The 15,801-nt window shown below is 39.0% G+C and overlaps 1 protein-coding gene across 1 annotated transcript in view; it reads left to right on the top strand.

Moving 5' to 3' along the window:
• Positions 1-15,214, top strand: part of SPACA1 (sperm acrosome associated 1) — a 31,296-nt gene extending 16,082 nt beyond the window's left edge. Inside the window, exons 6-7 of the mRNA XM_070954063.1 lie at positions 11,945-12,065; positions 15,007-15,214. Coding sequence (XP_070810164.1) covers positions 11,945-12,065; positions 15,007-15,214 — 329 coding nt within the window. The remainder of the gene's footprint in view (positions 1-11,944; positions 12,066-15,006) is intronic.
• The last annotated feature ends 587 nt before the right edge of the window (positions 15,215-15,801 follow it).

Genomic DNA, 15,801 nt, shown 5'->3' with positions numbered 1-15,801 from the left:
CCTACTTTAGCATTCCAATCCCCCATGATGATAAGGACATCATTTTTTGGTGTTAATTCTATAAGGTGCTGTAGGGTTTCATAGAATCAGTCAATTTCATCCTCTTCAGCACCAGTGGTTGGGGCATAGACTTGGATTACTGTGATATTGAATGGTTTGCCTTGGATTCGAACTGATCTCATTCTGTCATTTTGGGGATTGTATCCCAGTATTGCTTTTCCTACTCTTTTATTGATTATGAAGGCTCCTCCATTTCTTCTGAGGGATTCTTGCCCGCAGTAGTATACCTGATGGTCATCTGAATTAAATTCACCCATTCCTGTCCATTTTAGTTTGCTGATTCCTAAGATGTCAATGTTCAGTCTTGTCATCTCTTGTTTGACCATGTCCGGCTTGCCTTGATTCATGGATCTTACATTCTAGGTTCCTATGGAGAAAAAAACTTTACAGCATTGGGCTTTCCTTTCACCACCAGATGCATCCACAGCTGATCATCCTTTCGGGTTTGGCCCAGTCGCTTCACTTTTTCTGGCACTACTAATACTCGCCCTCTGCTCTTCCCCAGTAACATATTGGACACCTTCCGACCTGAGGGGCTCATCTTCGGGCGTCATATCTTTTTTCCTTTTGGTACTGTCCATGCGGTTTTCATGGCAAAGATACTGGAGTGGGTTGTCATTTCCTTCTCCAGTGGATCACGTTTTGTCAGAGCTCTCTGCTATGACCTGTCCGTCTTGGGTGTCCCTGCATGGCATAGCTCATAGCTTCATTGAGCTACGCAAGCCCCTTCGCCATGTCAAGGCAGTAATCCATGAAGGGGAGAAGCATTGTAGAATTCATTTAATTTTTGTTATCTTTCCCCTCCCCCTTTTACTTACCAGTAAGGCACATGGGCTATGGACGCCCTATCTCTTGGGGTTGTGGGGAGGACATCAAGTGAGAGCATGTCCATGGAAAATTGGTATGGCAGCAACGATTACCAAGCTGTTAAACTAAAGCAGGAGGCAGACTGTGGGTATGTAGAGCCACTGGTTTCTGACAGAGGCAGTTCATTCTTTTATCTTTACCACTGTCACTACATAGCTACGTGTACTAACAAGCTGACTCAGTAACTCTGGATTACATTTCTATTTCTGTATAAATCCTGAATTGTAAAGAAAAGTAGAGACTATTACTATTTATCCAAAGGAAGGCACTGAATTCAAGGCAGAGGCAATCTTCCTTTTATTAGTAAGGAAGCATAACAGTATAAAGATTTTTGTATGTGTTTATAAACTTTTTTTCCTTTTTTTTATAAACGTTTTTTCCTTTGATATCTCTCTCTCTTTTTAGAAATCTGCCTTAAATTCACATTTTAAAACATAACAAAAATCTTTATACTGCTGAGCTTCCATATCAATAACAGGGTGATTGCTAACTCTCAATAAAAATTAGTATAAATTGACTAGCCACAAGAAATACTTTCCAAATTGTAGGGGCAGGGAAAAATAATACTAATGATTACTGATTACATTTATATGCAGTTTAAAGCACCTCATTTGTAAGATTCTCACTTACACAGTACAGTACACACTTCATCTATTGTATATAAACAACTCACATGTATTCATGCACACAAGCACATAGTTATGAAGGAAAAAAACTGCAGAAATCTGATTTCAGCCATCATAAGCTTGCTTGTTCTTCCTTCCTTCCTTCCTTCCTTCCTTCCTTCCTTCCTTCCTTCCTTCCTTCTTTCTTTCTTTCTTTCTTTCTTTCTTTCTTTCTTTCTTTCTTTCTTTCTTTCTTTCTTTCTTTCTTTCTTTCTTTCTTTCTTTCTTTCTTTCTTTCTTTCTTTCTTTCTTTCTTTCTTTCTTTCTTTCTTTCTTTCTTTCTTTCTCCCTGTCTTTATTACTTTATAAGTAACTCAAGGCAGGAAACATACCTCATACACCCTCCTCCTCCTATTTTATCTACAATAACCCCAAGTGGTGGGTTGGGCTGAGAAAGATTGATTGGTTCAACGTCACCCAACCGGCTTTCATCGGTTAAGGTAGGACTAGAATTCAGTCTCCTAGTTTCTAGGCCAGCACTTTCACCATTACACCAATACTTCCACTTGTCAATGCCTGGTTTGAAACACATATGCTTTGTCAAGGTATAGATCTAAATCGTGTATGTTTGATTTGTGAAAATGAGACTCAGCAGAGGCATTTTGGTGTGAGAAGCAGTTAGGAAAAATCATAGCCAGCAGTGAAACCGATAGGAGGTAAGGGAAAGGAAGGCACAGTAAGATTGCAGAAAAGAGGCACAGATAGACCAGTTGGGTGTGATACGTTTGAATTCAAATACAGCAATTAAGAGAAAGCATTGGCAGGATTTGGGATTTTGGTTTGGTTGAACAGTGGCCTGTGCAAAATGGTCCATTAGAATACTGTATCCGATGAGCCAGAATGTGACTCTACATGTACAAAACATGTTTTCCATTTCATTTCGTGGTTGAAACAAGAAATTTAATCAGTAATCAGCAATACCCTTGTGCTCAGCTGCAAGTAATAAGGTCAGTTATGTAAATTCCAGTGAGTTAGATGGCTCTTTCTTCCAGGAAATTAGGACTTCTTGCCCTGTTCAGTTTGTGTATTAATCTCATCTTCATATCATTCCCCCACAAGATGAGCTTCCACCATCAGTCTCTCCGATGATGAGATACCATCAGTTGAGGTTCATAATTTATGGAGAGTGTTTTCATAAATAATAGTGGTTCCCCCATTGCAAACACTCATCCTGTACTTATAGACAGCAATGAGAAAAGCAAAACTGGGCCTTTTCTTGACTTCTTACCTTCCTTTCCATCATTCTACCCTTCCAACCCTTATGTTTGCATCTTCTATTCTTGGTGATAGATATATAAAATTATGTTTTTCCCTCCATCATTCATAAATAATTATTTAAGACAAAACGGTCCTTTTCTTCCAGTAAATAAGGGCATTTTTTCCCCCTGGGCTTATGGCTATTCATGGATAGTTGAGGAGGTAAGCTTTGCATGCATACAGTTTCACAATGTTTGATGTATTCTTTTGAAGCTATTATAGTTTTACAGCACTTGTATTTCATGACATTGAAGTTGATTCATCTCCTACCAGCCAGCCTTATTGTCAAACAGTCGTAAACAAAAAACACATAACAACAACAACAAAAAAAAAAAAAAACCTAATAGCACAGTATTTTTAGTTTAAGGTTTTCTCAAAGGATTCTGAGAATGGATTTTTTTTAAAAAAATGAGTTGGGGAAAAAAAATAAAAAAAAACTTATTAGTCAGTTCTTCCCCATCCTTTTATAGGTTATGTTTTGCTGCTGTTAGTGGTAGTTTTCCTACCATTAGTGCCCCAATTTAATGCCATCAACTAGAAACTCAATTTGGACACAATTGCTATTTTGTAAATAGAGTCTTCACTTAGTATGAAGAAAGTAGCAGTGCAATTGTCTTTTATTTGCATGCATTAAAAGCTAGAGATAAAAAAACCCTGTCATCCATCAAACAGTTGGAATAATATAATATAAACAATGTATCCAAGAAAAATGTATTTTCTTGTACATGATGTACAATTCAGAAATGTTCATTACGGATTTGGAGGCCATAGGGCAGGCAAATGTAAAAGGTACATCAATTATTATGAGCATTTAAGAATAAGATGGGTATAGTGTAAAAGCTACCCAAAGGGAGCATTTTGGACAAAGTTCATTTTCTGTTGTACTAATCTTTGATTGTTTATATTCACAATTAAAGTGGCTTCCATTTCTAATCATGTACTGGTTCAGAAACTGTCAGATTTAAAACTTGTGAGTTTGTTTTTGTTAAACATGAGTTACAGCAACTGGATTCTGTTGCAAAACACAAATACTTCTAATTATAGGCCAGGAAATTGCTTTGCACATCAGAATATACTATGGGCATATCCGGTCTTTATAAAAAGTCATTCCTAAATACTCCACCTTGCTCCAAAAATTTAGGATAGAAAAAACATTACTTTTGCTAATATGTGGGAATTTAAAACAAAAAACCCTATGCTGATACACTACAAATTGCTGGAGATCTGTCAATAGATCTTGATCTGCATGTTGCCTATACTAACAGGTTATATCTAGTAGAAATAAACTAAAAACCCTTTATGTTTTTAACTGTTTTTCCATCATCTCATTAATAAATGATTTTGGTATATGGGCTTGTCCCCGCACTGCTGCTCTATTTCATACACAAGCCTATTTTGGTTTGTAACTTGCTTTTGACAAAACCAGTGACATAAGGCAGTTTATTCATGTTTTCTGATAATAGTTCTGCGGGGGAAGCTGTGTGTTGTAAGTGAAAGGGATGATTCTTCTTATCTTGCCATGTGAGGAGAGAGCCAGACGAGAGCCAGAGTGTGCTCCTTGTTCTGCCACCCATGTGAGTGAGTGTGTTGGCAACAACAGGGGAGGAGGTGGAGGCGGCAGTTGGCCAGTTTTCATAAATGGCAGCATCTCCCACATGAACATGGCACAGTTGGCTGTGCTGAGGCAATTCCGCACTCAGTTTTCATTAATTCAGTCCATTTCCTTCACAGGCAAAGACTGTTGCTTTGCAACACTTTGCCCTGTAAAACACATGTGGCATATTAACTAGATTTGTCATTATCTGGGATGATCTAAAGAGGTTCAATAATAGCGATAACATCTAAAGAACACAATATTCAGCCGTTTTGCTGTTTCTGCTGAGAAACAAAATATTTCCCTTTGCCTTCCACAGATGACAGCTGTCCCAGCTCATAATTTTCAAAGAATTCTTCTCTCTTCCCTCCCCTTGGATTAATATCCACACAGGATTCCTTTTCCTAGAGATACAAAGTCTTCAAATCCTCAGAAGTTTTTTTTTTCTCCTGAAGGAAAGGAAAAGTATTATTCCATGTCACCCTGTATACAGGGTATGTAAGACCCACCTGACTCGAAACTTGGATGTTCAAAGTTGAGAGTTTGCACCATAGCAAAAGATTAATATAGAAACAAAAATCTTGGAACCATGAACAAGAAAGGGGGTACAATGCATCCTTCAGATCTGGAGGAGAGCAGTTTGAAATAGTCCTGCTATCTTTATCACTATTATCAGGTGTCCATTTCTAAAATCTTTTTTAGAACTTTGTGCACAAGTAGAGTAATTTGAATAAAAACCAATACAAGCCTTATATAAAACGCACTAATAGTATCTGAATTAGTTTGAAGCCTTTTTTTAAAACAAGAGCTATCAGATCTGTGTTGCTGCTGTAAGTTTTGGGATAAGAACTAATTTGAGAAGGTTCTTATACTCTCTTTAAAGTTTTCCATAACATCCTCAATACAGAAGGTTGTTTTTTTTTTGTTACATTGCATATACTGTACAAGTAAACATTAGATCTAAACAACTCTTAACTGAAATTCTTAACTGCTGTATATGTTTTGCTGGAGCATATTTTCAAGTTTAGGGAACCAATAACAGTATTCAGACTCTTTCTGCCCTTGTGATAGCTTCTGACAACTAGCAGAGGAGAGTTGCATTCTGCTTTTCTTATTCTGAAGATAATATTCTAGATATCTTTTTAAGCTATTATATTGCTGGAACAGAACAAAGATCAAATGAGAGTGACCCATCTCTATTTGCAGCAAAATCAAAAATAATCCTGATTTGCTCATTTGCTTGGCTTGCCAGCAGCATTTCACTAACATTGGCTGATCTCAGAATTCTCAGTAGGATCATATTTGGTTAGTATTTTGATGAAGATCACCAAGGGTGATTTCTAGGCTATAAACTAGACTGAGAAAAACCATCCGGGAAGGCATCTCCATATTGTAAGAAAACTATATAGACACTCCATAAAATTATCATGAATTGAGCACAACTTGAAGAGAACTTTATCTTATATTCTCAATTTATATATGACTGATGCTATTTCCACATCTTTGAATCACAAGTATGTCTCTCGCTATCACCCTAGTCTTCAATATCTTACCACCATCCCTTCAAGCCTCAGTTTGATTCATTGCACTATGAAACCCCAATTTTTTTTTTTATTATTTTTTTTAATTTGATTTATATGCCGCCCTTCTCCGGAGACTCAGGGCGGCTTACAATGCGTTAAGCAATAGCCTTCATTCTTTTGTATATTTTATACAAAGTCAGCTTATTGCCCCCACAAACTGGGTCTCATTTCACCTACCTTAGAAAGGATGGAAGGCTGAGTCAACCTTGAGCCTTGGAGAGATTCGAACCAGCAGAAATTGCAGGCAGCTGTGTTAATAACAGGGTGCACTAAACCCCTGTACTATCAAGGCTATTTGGTCTCCCGGGCTCTTCTCTATCTACTGTATATATCAGAATAAATTCAAATACTGTTTGCACTTCCTTATTTGCTTGTAGAATGTTTGATGAGAATGTTGCATATTTGATGAGTGCATATTACATATTTTCTACATAAGCTATACTTATATATTTAGGTCCAGAAATAATTTTTGTCTGTGTGCACAGAACCAGTTTATTATGTTACACTTACAAATAAAAGCTACCAATCTAATAGATTTCCGTATCATACGTAAGAAATTAGAATAGAGTCGCATCAATTACAGTTACACTTACAGAAGTTTATCATAGGTGATACATTTGCCACAAAGGGATGTTTGGAAAAGGCCTCAGAGACATCATGATAGCAAAAATTCATTAAAACATACCCATTCTGTAACCACCTTATATGAAGTAAATGAAACTTTTGAGTAGATGATGAAACAACTCCTAATATTTAAATTTATTTTAAATTTTATTTAGTATTTATACTAGATAATGGTGGAAGTATCATTAGTTTTATGATGGCTTAATTGTCTACAAACATATTTGCCACTAAAAAGAACATTCAGTTGATTTCTTGATTCTACCCTACCAGCAGGGGTGGGCTGCTGGGGGTTTGCAGGGGTTTGGGAGAACCTCTAGCTAAGATTCTGTGCAGTTTGGAGAATCCCCAAATCCCACTCCTGGCTGGCCTCGCCCATCCCTCCCCTCCCAGGAGTTCCCATGTGGCTTGTTTTGGATGCAGATAAGTGCAGGGCACGCATGGAGGCTCAGGGAGGGCAAAATACAGGCCTACCGGAAGTTCAGGAAGGCCGGAAATGGGGCCTGGGGAGCGTTTTCGCCTTCCCGAAGGCTCGAGAAAAGCATCCGGAGCCCAGGGAGGGCAAACACCCCCCCCTTCCTGGACCACACTATGGTGCAGAAGGCCAACTAGGCCATGGCCACGCCCACCCAGCAACCGGGCAGAGAACCCCTTGCTAAAATTTTTGAAGCCCACCCCTGCCTACCTGCCAAATTGTTTGAAAACCTTTGAATCAGAAAGATCCTGCATTTAAAACAAAACTCATAATGACTATAACGAATACTTTTTCTACAATGTAGAATCCAACCTGCGATTATTAATACCTATTTATGTGTATGTTGCAATCCTTGAATATTTTTTCGAGCAAAAAACAGGAATCAGATTTTCTAGTTGTATTTTGCTTCTGTTAGAATGTTTATTATCAAGTCAATGGCACTGATGATTACCTCAAGGGAGAGATTCTGGTTTCTTACTGGTTTCTAAATAGCTACCAGACTATTTGAAGCCAGATGATTACACTGTCCTACTGTGCCATCAGAGAATTGTGTGGCTCTAACAAGCATTGTGGCTATGAGTCTAGAGAGTGAATGTTCATAGTCTAATAGATACAATTGTTATGATTAAAGAGAAAACATCTATTAGGCAATTATCAGTTGTATTAACATTCTTAGGGGAGTAATATGTAGGTTGAATTCATTGATTCCTTCTGAATGAAAAGGACTATACCTGTTGTTTGAGCCAATGCAAGCTTCCCTCATCATGTTTAAGGAGAGGACTGTGAATCCAGTTTGCAAAGTAATAGCTGTTTGCTATGGTTGTAATCCAAGTAAGCTATTGCAGTTATAGTTTGCATTTTAAAAGCCATTCACACAACAACTAATAATAAAATATGATTTGTCCAATCGAATCTGATCTTATATTATCACATTTTATATGAAAAACCTAACCTTCATGTAAATTTAGAATGCAACTGCCAGAATTTCCGACCAGGTGGGGATTTTTGTAATTCAAATACATTTTGATGTAATCAATGTGAGTGCTCCTAATTATATAAACAGCTAGGCTTGCTGCATCTTATGTTGCCAACACATTTTTTTTTATTAGTTTATTTGGGGCATCTTTAATAGATGCCCCAAATAAAGCCTGTAGTACAGTGGACTAAAGCACTGTTATTAACAACTGCTGCTTGCAATTACTGCAAGTTCAAATCTCACCAGGCTCAAGGTTGACTCAGCCTTCCATCCTTTCAAAAGTAGGTGAAATGAGGACCCAGATTGTGGGGGCAATAAGCTGACTTTGTATAAATATACAAAAGTATGAAGGCTATTGCTTAACGCATTGTAAGCCGCCCTGAGTCTCCGGAGAAGGGCGGCATATAAATTAAAGCAAAAAAAAAAAAAATGTACTACTGGCCAAAACATGAAGTATTTTCAATATGCAAATGAGATAATAGTGACTTGCAGAGTTTTTGTTTAATTTAAAATAATGTAGTATTTCATGTATTTGCAATATCACTACAATAATGATATTACATCATCCATGACTATCCTAAAATATATCCAGTCGGAATTAAGATTAAAGAAATTAGATTTTAACTGGCAAAGAATCTAGGTAATTTGACAGCTGCAATTGTTATTCTTTCTTTGATATTAGACTTACATAGAAAAGATTACAATAGTTTTGGTTCAGGATTATAAAACCTTGGTTGGTCTTTGATGACGGTTTTCAGGAATATGGCTCCTGCTAATTGAAGAGCACGCAACAAACAGAAACTTGACAGAAACATAAGTGAGAGACAAGGACATGTTTGCCTTTGGACAGAAACAACACCTAAGTTGTGGGTGGGGATTGAATTCAAATGATATTAACTCTGAAGAAGCATTGAAGTGCAAACTGGAGGGTATTGGATGCTATGCTAGGGAGAAGATAAAAATACAAAAGAGATTGAAAAAAAGCAATGAAAAAAAGTGAGAGGGGGACTAGGGAGGAGGCTAAAAAGTAAGAACAATAGTGGAGAGATTTGGAGATAAAGCCAAATGTTCTGCTGGAGCAATGGTATGACATAAAGATTGCATTAAAAAATCATTGAAAGGGAAAGGGAACTTGTGGCTCTGTATGTTGCTGAACTCCATTATTCAGCAGGGCTAGGCATCAATGAATAGTCAAAGGAGAGTAGAAAATGCAGTTTGAGAGTTTTGAAGTATTAACTTAATCTGTGCCTTATTGGAAGATTGGAAGATGTAAGTAAGGAAAGCTTAGAGTGTAGATTGGTTAGTATTTGAGTTTCCAGTTCTCATTGCCCACAAACAACAGGAAGACACACCAAGTGAACTGATATTTATTAAATTAATGAAGGGTAGTGAACTAGTGTTGGTCCAAAGGCCAAACGTATTCCAGGCAAGCCAGGCAATCTGTAGTTCCAAAGAGTTGAGCTGTTGCCTAGAGCAAGCAGGGATAACAACTACAGGCATATAATGGAGTATGTGGATGATTTTAGGGCCGTGATGGTGAACCTATGGCACGTGTGCCACAGGTGGCACGCAGAGCCATCTCTGCAGGTACACGAGCCAACACCCAGGTCAGCTCCACAGTGCATGCCCGCACGCCTCCCTCTAGCCAGCTGATTTTTGGTCTCTTTGGCCGGGAGACTCTGCTGCGCCCCCGCGGCCTGTTTTTTGGTCCCAGGAGATTTCAGAGAGGCCTGCTAGCACCAAAACAAGGGTTGTGTGTGCATGTGCGGGGGGTGGGGGTCACACGCGTATGCATGGGGGGGCATTGCATTATGGGTGTTGGCACGTGCGTGTGCACTGTTGTGCACGGTTGCCGTTTCGGCACCTGAGGATAAAACGGTTTGCCATCACTGCTTTAGGGGATGAGGGGAAAAGATGTTGGCCAAGAAACAATCGGACAAGAGAGGCAAGAGTGCCCAGTGGCTTAATGGTCAGAAAAAGAAGCACCCACTCTAATTTATCAAGCAGTTAAAAGTGGTGGGAAATTTGTATCTTCAAATTTGCAAGATTACACTTAATGTAACCTTGCAATAAAGCAGGATTACCTATCTAGTGGTGTTTTCTGTCTGGTTTACCTGGAAGGGCTGATAGGTATAACTACTTCTCATGTGTTTTTCCAGCAAACCTACACATATGGACTTAATCCATAAAACCTGATGATACACCATTCTCTCCCTTACACATTTGTTCTATTCATATTCATAGGTCTAATTAACATACTACCTCATGTAAACATGTAAAAAAGACAGAGAAGATAATTGTTCAAAACGGGTTATAGTGACTTCTGAAAATGAATCATTGTGGAATGTTTCAACCTTAATCATTACAAAGGGCAGAGGAAGCTGTCATCTGTAACCAGTTGCTGATTAGGAAAAAAAAATACTTTAATAGAGAGACACGTCCTGGTTTTAAATCTAGTGGATGACTTAGTGAGCCCCCAGAAGGTTTATTTGATTAGGAACAACTGCTATAAACCTGAACTAAATTCATATTTTAAATGTGAACACTTCCTCTTCAGACATAAGAGTAGAAAGCAAAAGTAAAGATTTTATATCCAGTCTGGACACAATTATATTGGTCCAGTATGCTCAACCAATGCCAGTACAATATATTACTATAATTTCTTATTTTGAGTTTCAGGCATGATCTTTGAGATGTTTAAACAGAATCATTAAAATGTAGTTCAGTCTGGTTAGAGGACAGAGGATTATTTCTTTTAGTATTTTTTTGAATGTCATCTAGTAATTCAGTCTTGTGACAAATGTGTGCTATTAAGCTGTCATTGTGTATTACCATCTTAAAATAACATTTCAAAAATGCCATAAATAGAGATGTTCAGATACAGACACCCAGTATAGTAAAGTATACTTTTAAAATAATAGATAATGACATGTGAAAATTTCCTTTGTTATTATTTTGTTCTGTACTAACCATCCACTTGGGAGTACAGCACTTTCCACAGCTTTTCTTATTTTAGCTTTTTCTCTGTTAGAATCATTCTTTGGATTATATAAAACAGGGGTCTCCAATCTTGGCAATGTTAAGACTTGTGGACTTGTGAAGGTTTACTGGCTGAGGAATTCTGGGAGTTGAAGCACAAGTTTTAAAGTAGCCAAGATTGGAGACCCCTGGATATAAAGAATAACTCCAATAGTCATGACTCGAACTTCAGTTTTACTTCAAATATTATGTATTGTTTTGAACTGTCAGTATTTTATTTACTTAGCCCACCTGAACCTCACACTCGTTAAAATGTTTTATGTAACGCTTCAAAGGGCTATTGCACTTTAAGTCAGTTTTTAATGGAAATCTTACTGCGAGCAATTGTATCTATTTATTTTTCTAGTTTCCCACACGTTCTCTTAAATTATTTCTGCTGCTATACTCTTAATCTTATCAGAGTGAGGCAGCTTTTTTCCAACTATTTGAAGGTCAATTTTGCCTAAGAGTGTGGTAAAGCTCTGTCTTGTTATTGATCTTACTATTAAAAGATATTCCTTTATGTGTCTTGTTGTATCACAGAAACTGCCCAATTTTAATTGAATTTCTTCGTTCATTTGCCATTTAGAACTGTTCAGTCAATATAAAGCAATTTATGATAGTGCAGGTGTATGGCATCCTTTCTTTGTATTTTTTAGCTTTTCATAAAATACTATCTAACCCTTAAAATGCGTGGAAAATGAAGACTTTTTTCTAATTTTCATCTAGTTTAATTTTCATCTAGTTTAATTTTCATCTAGTTTTAATTTTCATGCAGTTTATTTTCATAATGGGCATCACAGCAATGAGAAGTTTCTTTCTCTTTAGAGCTGGAAACGAGACGTTTCAAGAAGCCAAGTACAGATATCGTATTGGTATTTGTCCTCATAACTGGAGTTATTGTTTGTGTTGGAGTTATCTTCGCAATAACCTTCATCATTCTTAATTGGTAGGTAGAGCATACCTAAATTTTAATTGCATTAGGATTTGCGTTTGAGTAATAGTTAACATTCACACTACCCCTCCTCTCTCCAGAAGCAGTGCTGTACTCAGGAGAGAGGTAGGATGATGTGTGAACTCCAGAAGGTAGCTTCAGTATGTTCAAGTACAAAACAAAAACACTCACACAGACTTGCTTCTCTGGCAGATAAGAGAGAGAACGAGATTTCTAACATTGCCAGATGCTTTTAATTGAGATGAAAAGTCTTGCACATGCGCACATGTATACATAGTCATGCATACACACATCAACATGAACAAAAACACAATTGCTTCTTCCTTAATGATATACTTATAGTCCTTCTCCAGAATTTCAAAGCAGGTATTTATAAGGCCAGCCTTCCTAAGAACACAGATAGAGGTGGTGTAACCTATAATCGAAATTTCTCAAAGAAAGATCCAGGAGAGGCATGACACTATGCTGAACATCAAGGAGACTGTTGAAAAAGAAGAGGAAGTAACTTGACCGTGAGCTAGGAAGAGGGTGTGGTCACTAAAGAAATGGAAGAAAATTAAAAGGCAAATTAGCAAAGATGGAAAGGAAGGAGCTAGAGAATATAAGAAAATTAAGAGGGAATTAGATCAGAAATTCAAATGTTAGAACTACATGGTGTAACATGAAACAGGGCTAAGAAGACCTTTAGTGTCCTTTAGTGTAACAAAGTTAATATTAAATAATATAGCGGTACTTACTGTATATCTGGAAACTCCTACAAAAATGGTTGGATTGAGAAGTTGGATTTCTCTCTTAGATAAATAGGAAAATTCATGGCTCAGTAGTTGAGCACACTTTTGAATGGCGTGTGCCTCAGGTTTACTCCCTAGCATCTCCAGTTAGAATTTTATTTTTATTTTTATTTTATTTTGAATTTGTATACCGCCCTTCTCCCTGAGGACTCAGGGCGGTGAACAGCCAAGTAAAAACATCAAGTACAAATATTAAAATACAGTTAAAATATACATATATAAATTTGGCCCCATTAATTAAAAACAATAAACAAAACACTTAAAAACACTTAAAAAATTAGGCCAGCCCGGCTTGCTGAAAAAGGAAGGTTTTAAGGGCACGGCGGAAGGCACCGAGGTCTTGGATTCTCCTTATCTCTGGAGGCAATTGATTCCAGAGGGTAGGTGCCCCCACAGAGAAGGCCCTCCCCCTGGGGGTCACCAGCCTGCACTGTTTGGCTGATGGCACCCCGAGGAGGCCCTCTCTGTGGGAGCGCACGGGTCGATGGGAGATTGTCGGTGGCAGCAGGCGGTCTCGAAGATAGCTAGGCCCTATGCCATGGAGCGCTTTAAAGGTGATAACCAACACCTTGAAGCGCACCCGGAAGACCACCGGGAGCCAGTGCAGCTCGCGCAGGAGCGGTGTTACATGGGAGCGCCAGGCTGCTCCCGTCACTACCCGCGCTGCTGCATTCTGGACCAGTTGGAGCCTCCGGGTGCTCCTCAAGGGGAGCCCCATGTAGAGAGCGTTGCAGTAGTCAAGGCGAGAGGTGACGAGGGCATGAGTGACTGTGCACAGGGAATCCCGATCAAGAAAGGGCCGCAACTGGCGGATCAGGCGAACCTGACAAAAGGTCCCCCTGGTTACAGCCGTCAGATGTTCCTCCAAGGACAGCTGCCTATCCAGGAGGACTCCCAGATTGCGAGCCCTCTCTGTGGGGGCCAACGACTCGCCCCCAATAGTCAGTGATGGAGTCAACTGACTATATCGGGATGCCGGGAGCCACAGCCACTCAGTCTTGGAAGGGTTGAGCCTGAGCCTGTTCCTCCCCATCCAGATCCGCACAGCCTCCAGGCACTGGGACATCACTTCAAGGGCATCGTTGGGGTGGCCTGGGGTGGAGATGTACAGCTGGGTGTCATCAGCATACTGGTGGTATCTCACCCCAAAGCCACGGATGATCTCGCCCAGCGGCTTCACATAAATGTTGAACAGGAGGGGCGAGAGGACCGACCCCTGAGGCACTCCACATATAAGAGGCCTTGAGGTCGACCTCTGCCCACCTGCCAACACGAACTGCGACCGGTCGGAGAGAAAGGAGGAGAACCACCGTAATACGGTGCCCCCCATCCCCAACTCTTCCAGCCGGTGCAGCATGATACCATGGTCGATGGTATCAAAAGCCGCTGAGAGGTCTAACAGGACCAGAACAGAGGAACAACCCCTGTCCCGAGCCCTCCAGAGATCATCAACCAACGCGACCAATGCCGTTTCCGTGCTGTGTCCAGGCCTGAAACCCGACTGGAACGGATCTAGATAGGATGTTTCCTCCAAGAATTGTGGAAACTGTCGCGCGACCACACTCTCAACAACCTTCGCCAGGAAGCGAAGGTTGGAGACAGGACGATAGTTGGCCAATATTGCCGGATCCAGGGATGGCTTCTTGAGGAGAGGCCTCACCACCGCTTCTTTCAAGGCGGCGGGGAAGTGACCCTCACTCAACGAAGAATTGAGAGAGATTATGTATTTTTATTTTTATTTTTTTTATTTTTATTTTTTTTGCCAAAGAGTATGCTTAACATTTGGAGGGTGGGGCTGAAGATTATAAAATAAATTAGGTAACATATTCATAATCCTGATTGGGTCACTCCCACCCCCCCTGCCCAATTTTAGAACTTACATTTCTGTTGTTTGTTTGTTCTCAGTCTCAAAGTAGCAGAGTGCTGTCCTTTTTTAACAATCATGGCTAGATGATTTCTGAAGAATGCAAAAATAAGATTTGGCTACCCAATATGATAGTGCTAAGCTAAAAGACTTATAAGAAATGTACCTACAATACAGAGAGAGATCCCTTTTGCTAATTTTGTTAATAATAGCTTATCTAACGTATCCAATACCTGTTGACATTTGCTCAATTATTGTTTGGGTGTGATTTTTATTATAGGGCTGCTGTGAAAAGTTTCTGGCAGACGAAAGTTTGGAAGAATAAGGATGATTTAGGTTCAGTGAGAACATCCATGGGGCCGGCAACCACAGTCGAAGCATCTCAGATGTCGCAAGCAGAAACCTCTGTACAGGAACAAGGTTCCTATCAGGAATGGAATGCAGCAGGTGGAGAAGCAGAAGGGGAAGGAGAGAAAGGAAATTATTAAAAGAAAGAGGAAAAAAAACTATTTTATATCAGAGAGATTATATTAAAAGATACACAAAATATTAAAGAGTACCACTTCTAAAAAGTGACTTTTGCTGCTTTGATGAACATTGCTTTGAAACAATAAAATAATGTGGTGTGAAACTGTAGGAACCAGATATAAAGGTGGATTTCTGCTGTTACGATTAATGTGATTCACCGGAGGCTTTTGCCTTTCTGGGTTCTTGAAAACCAAAAATGAAATATTTTAATAAGGAGTTACCAAACTTGCAACAAATAAATGGCACTCTGATTCTAAATATTTATTTTGTTGTATTTTTCTATGATGTATTCATGTTTTACAAAATTATGACAGTAGATTTACTGTTATATGTGATATTTTAAGGAATTTATGACTTGTGTATGTGCATTTGGCTGTATGCCAGGGCAGACCTTTGTTCCTGATTGCCATTGAATTCACTGCACTATTTTGCAGTTATATTTAGCAATCTATGAAAGACTTTTTCATGATGCGACATGTTAATAATATTTTCAGAAAGATAACATGATGTAATCTCATGATAAGCTTATGTGCTGCCCACATGATAT

Source organism: Pituophis catenifer, unplaced genomic scaffold (assembly GCF_029215685.1).
Source record: "Pituophis catenifer annectens isolate HBS135680 unplaced genomic scaffold, rPitCat1.0.hap2 SCAF_1, whole genome shotgun sequence".
In the NCBI taxonomy this organism is placed as follows: Eukaryota; Metazoa; Chordata; class Lepidosauria; order Squamata; family Colubridae; genus Pituophis; species Pituophis catenifer.
The sequence above is the reverse complement of the archived record's forward strand: the minus strand, read 5'-3'. Positions and strand labels throughout refer to the sequence as shown.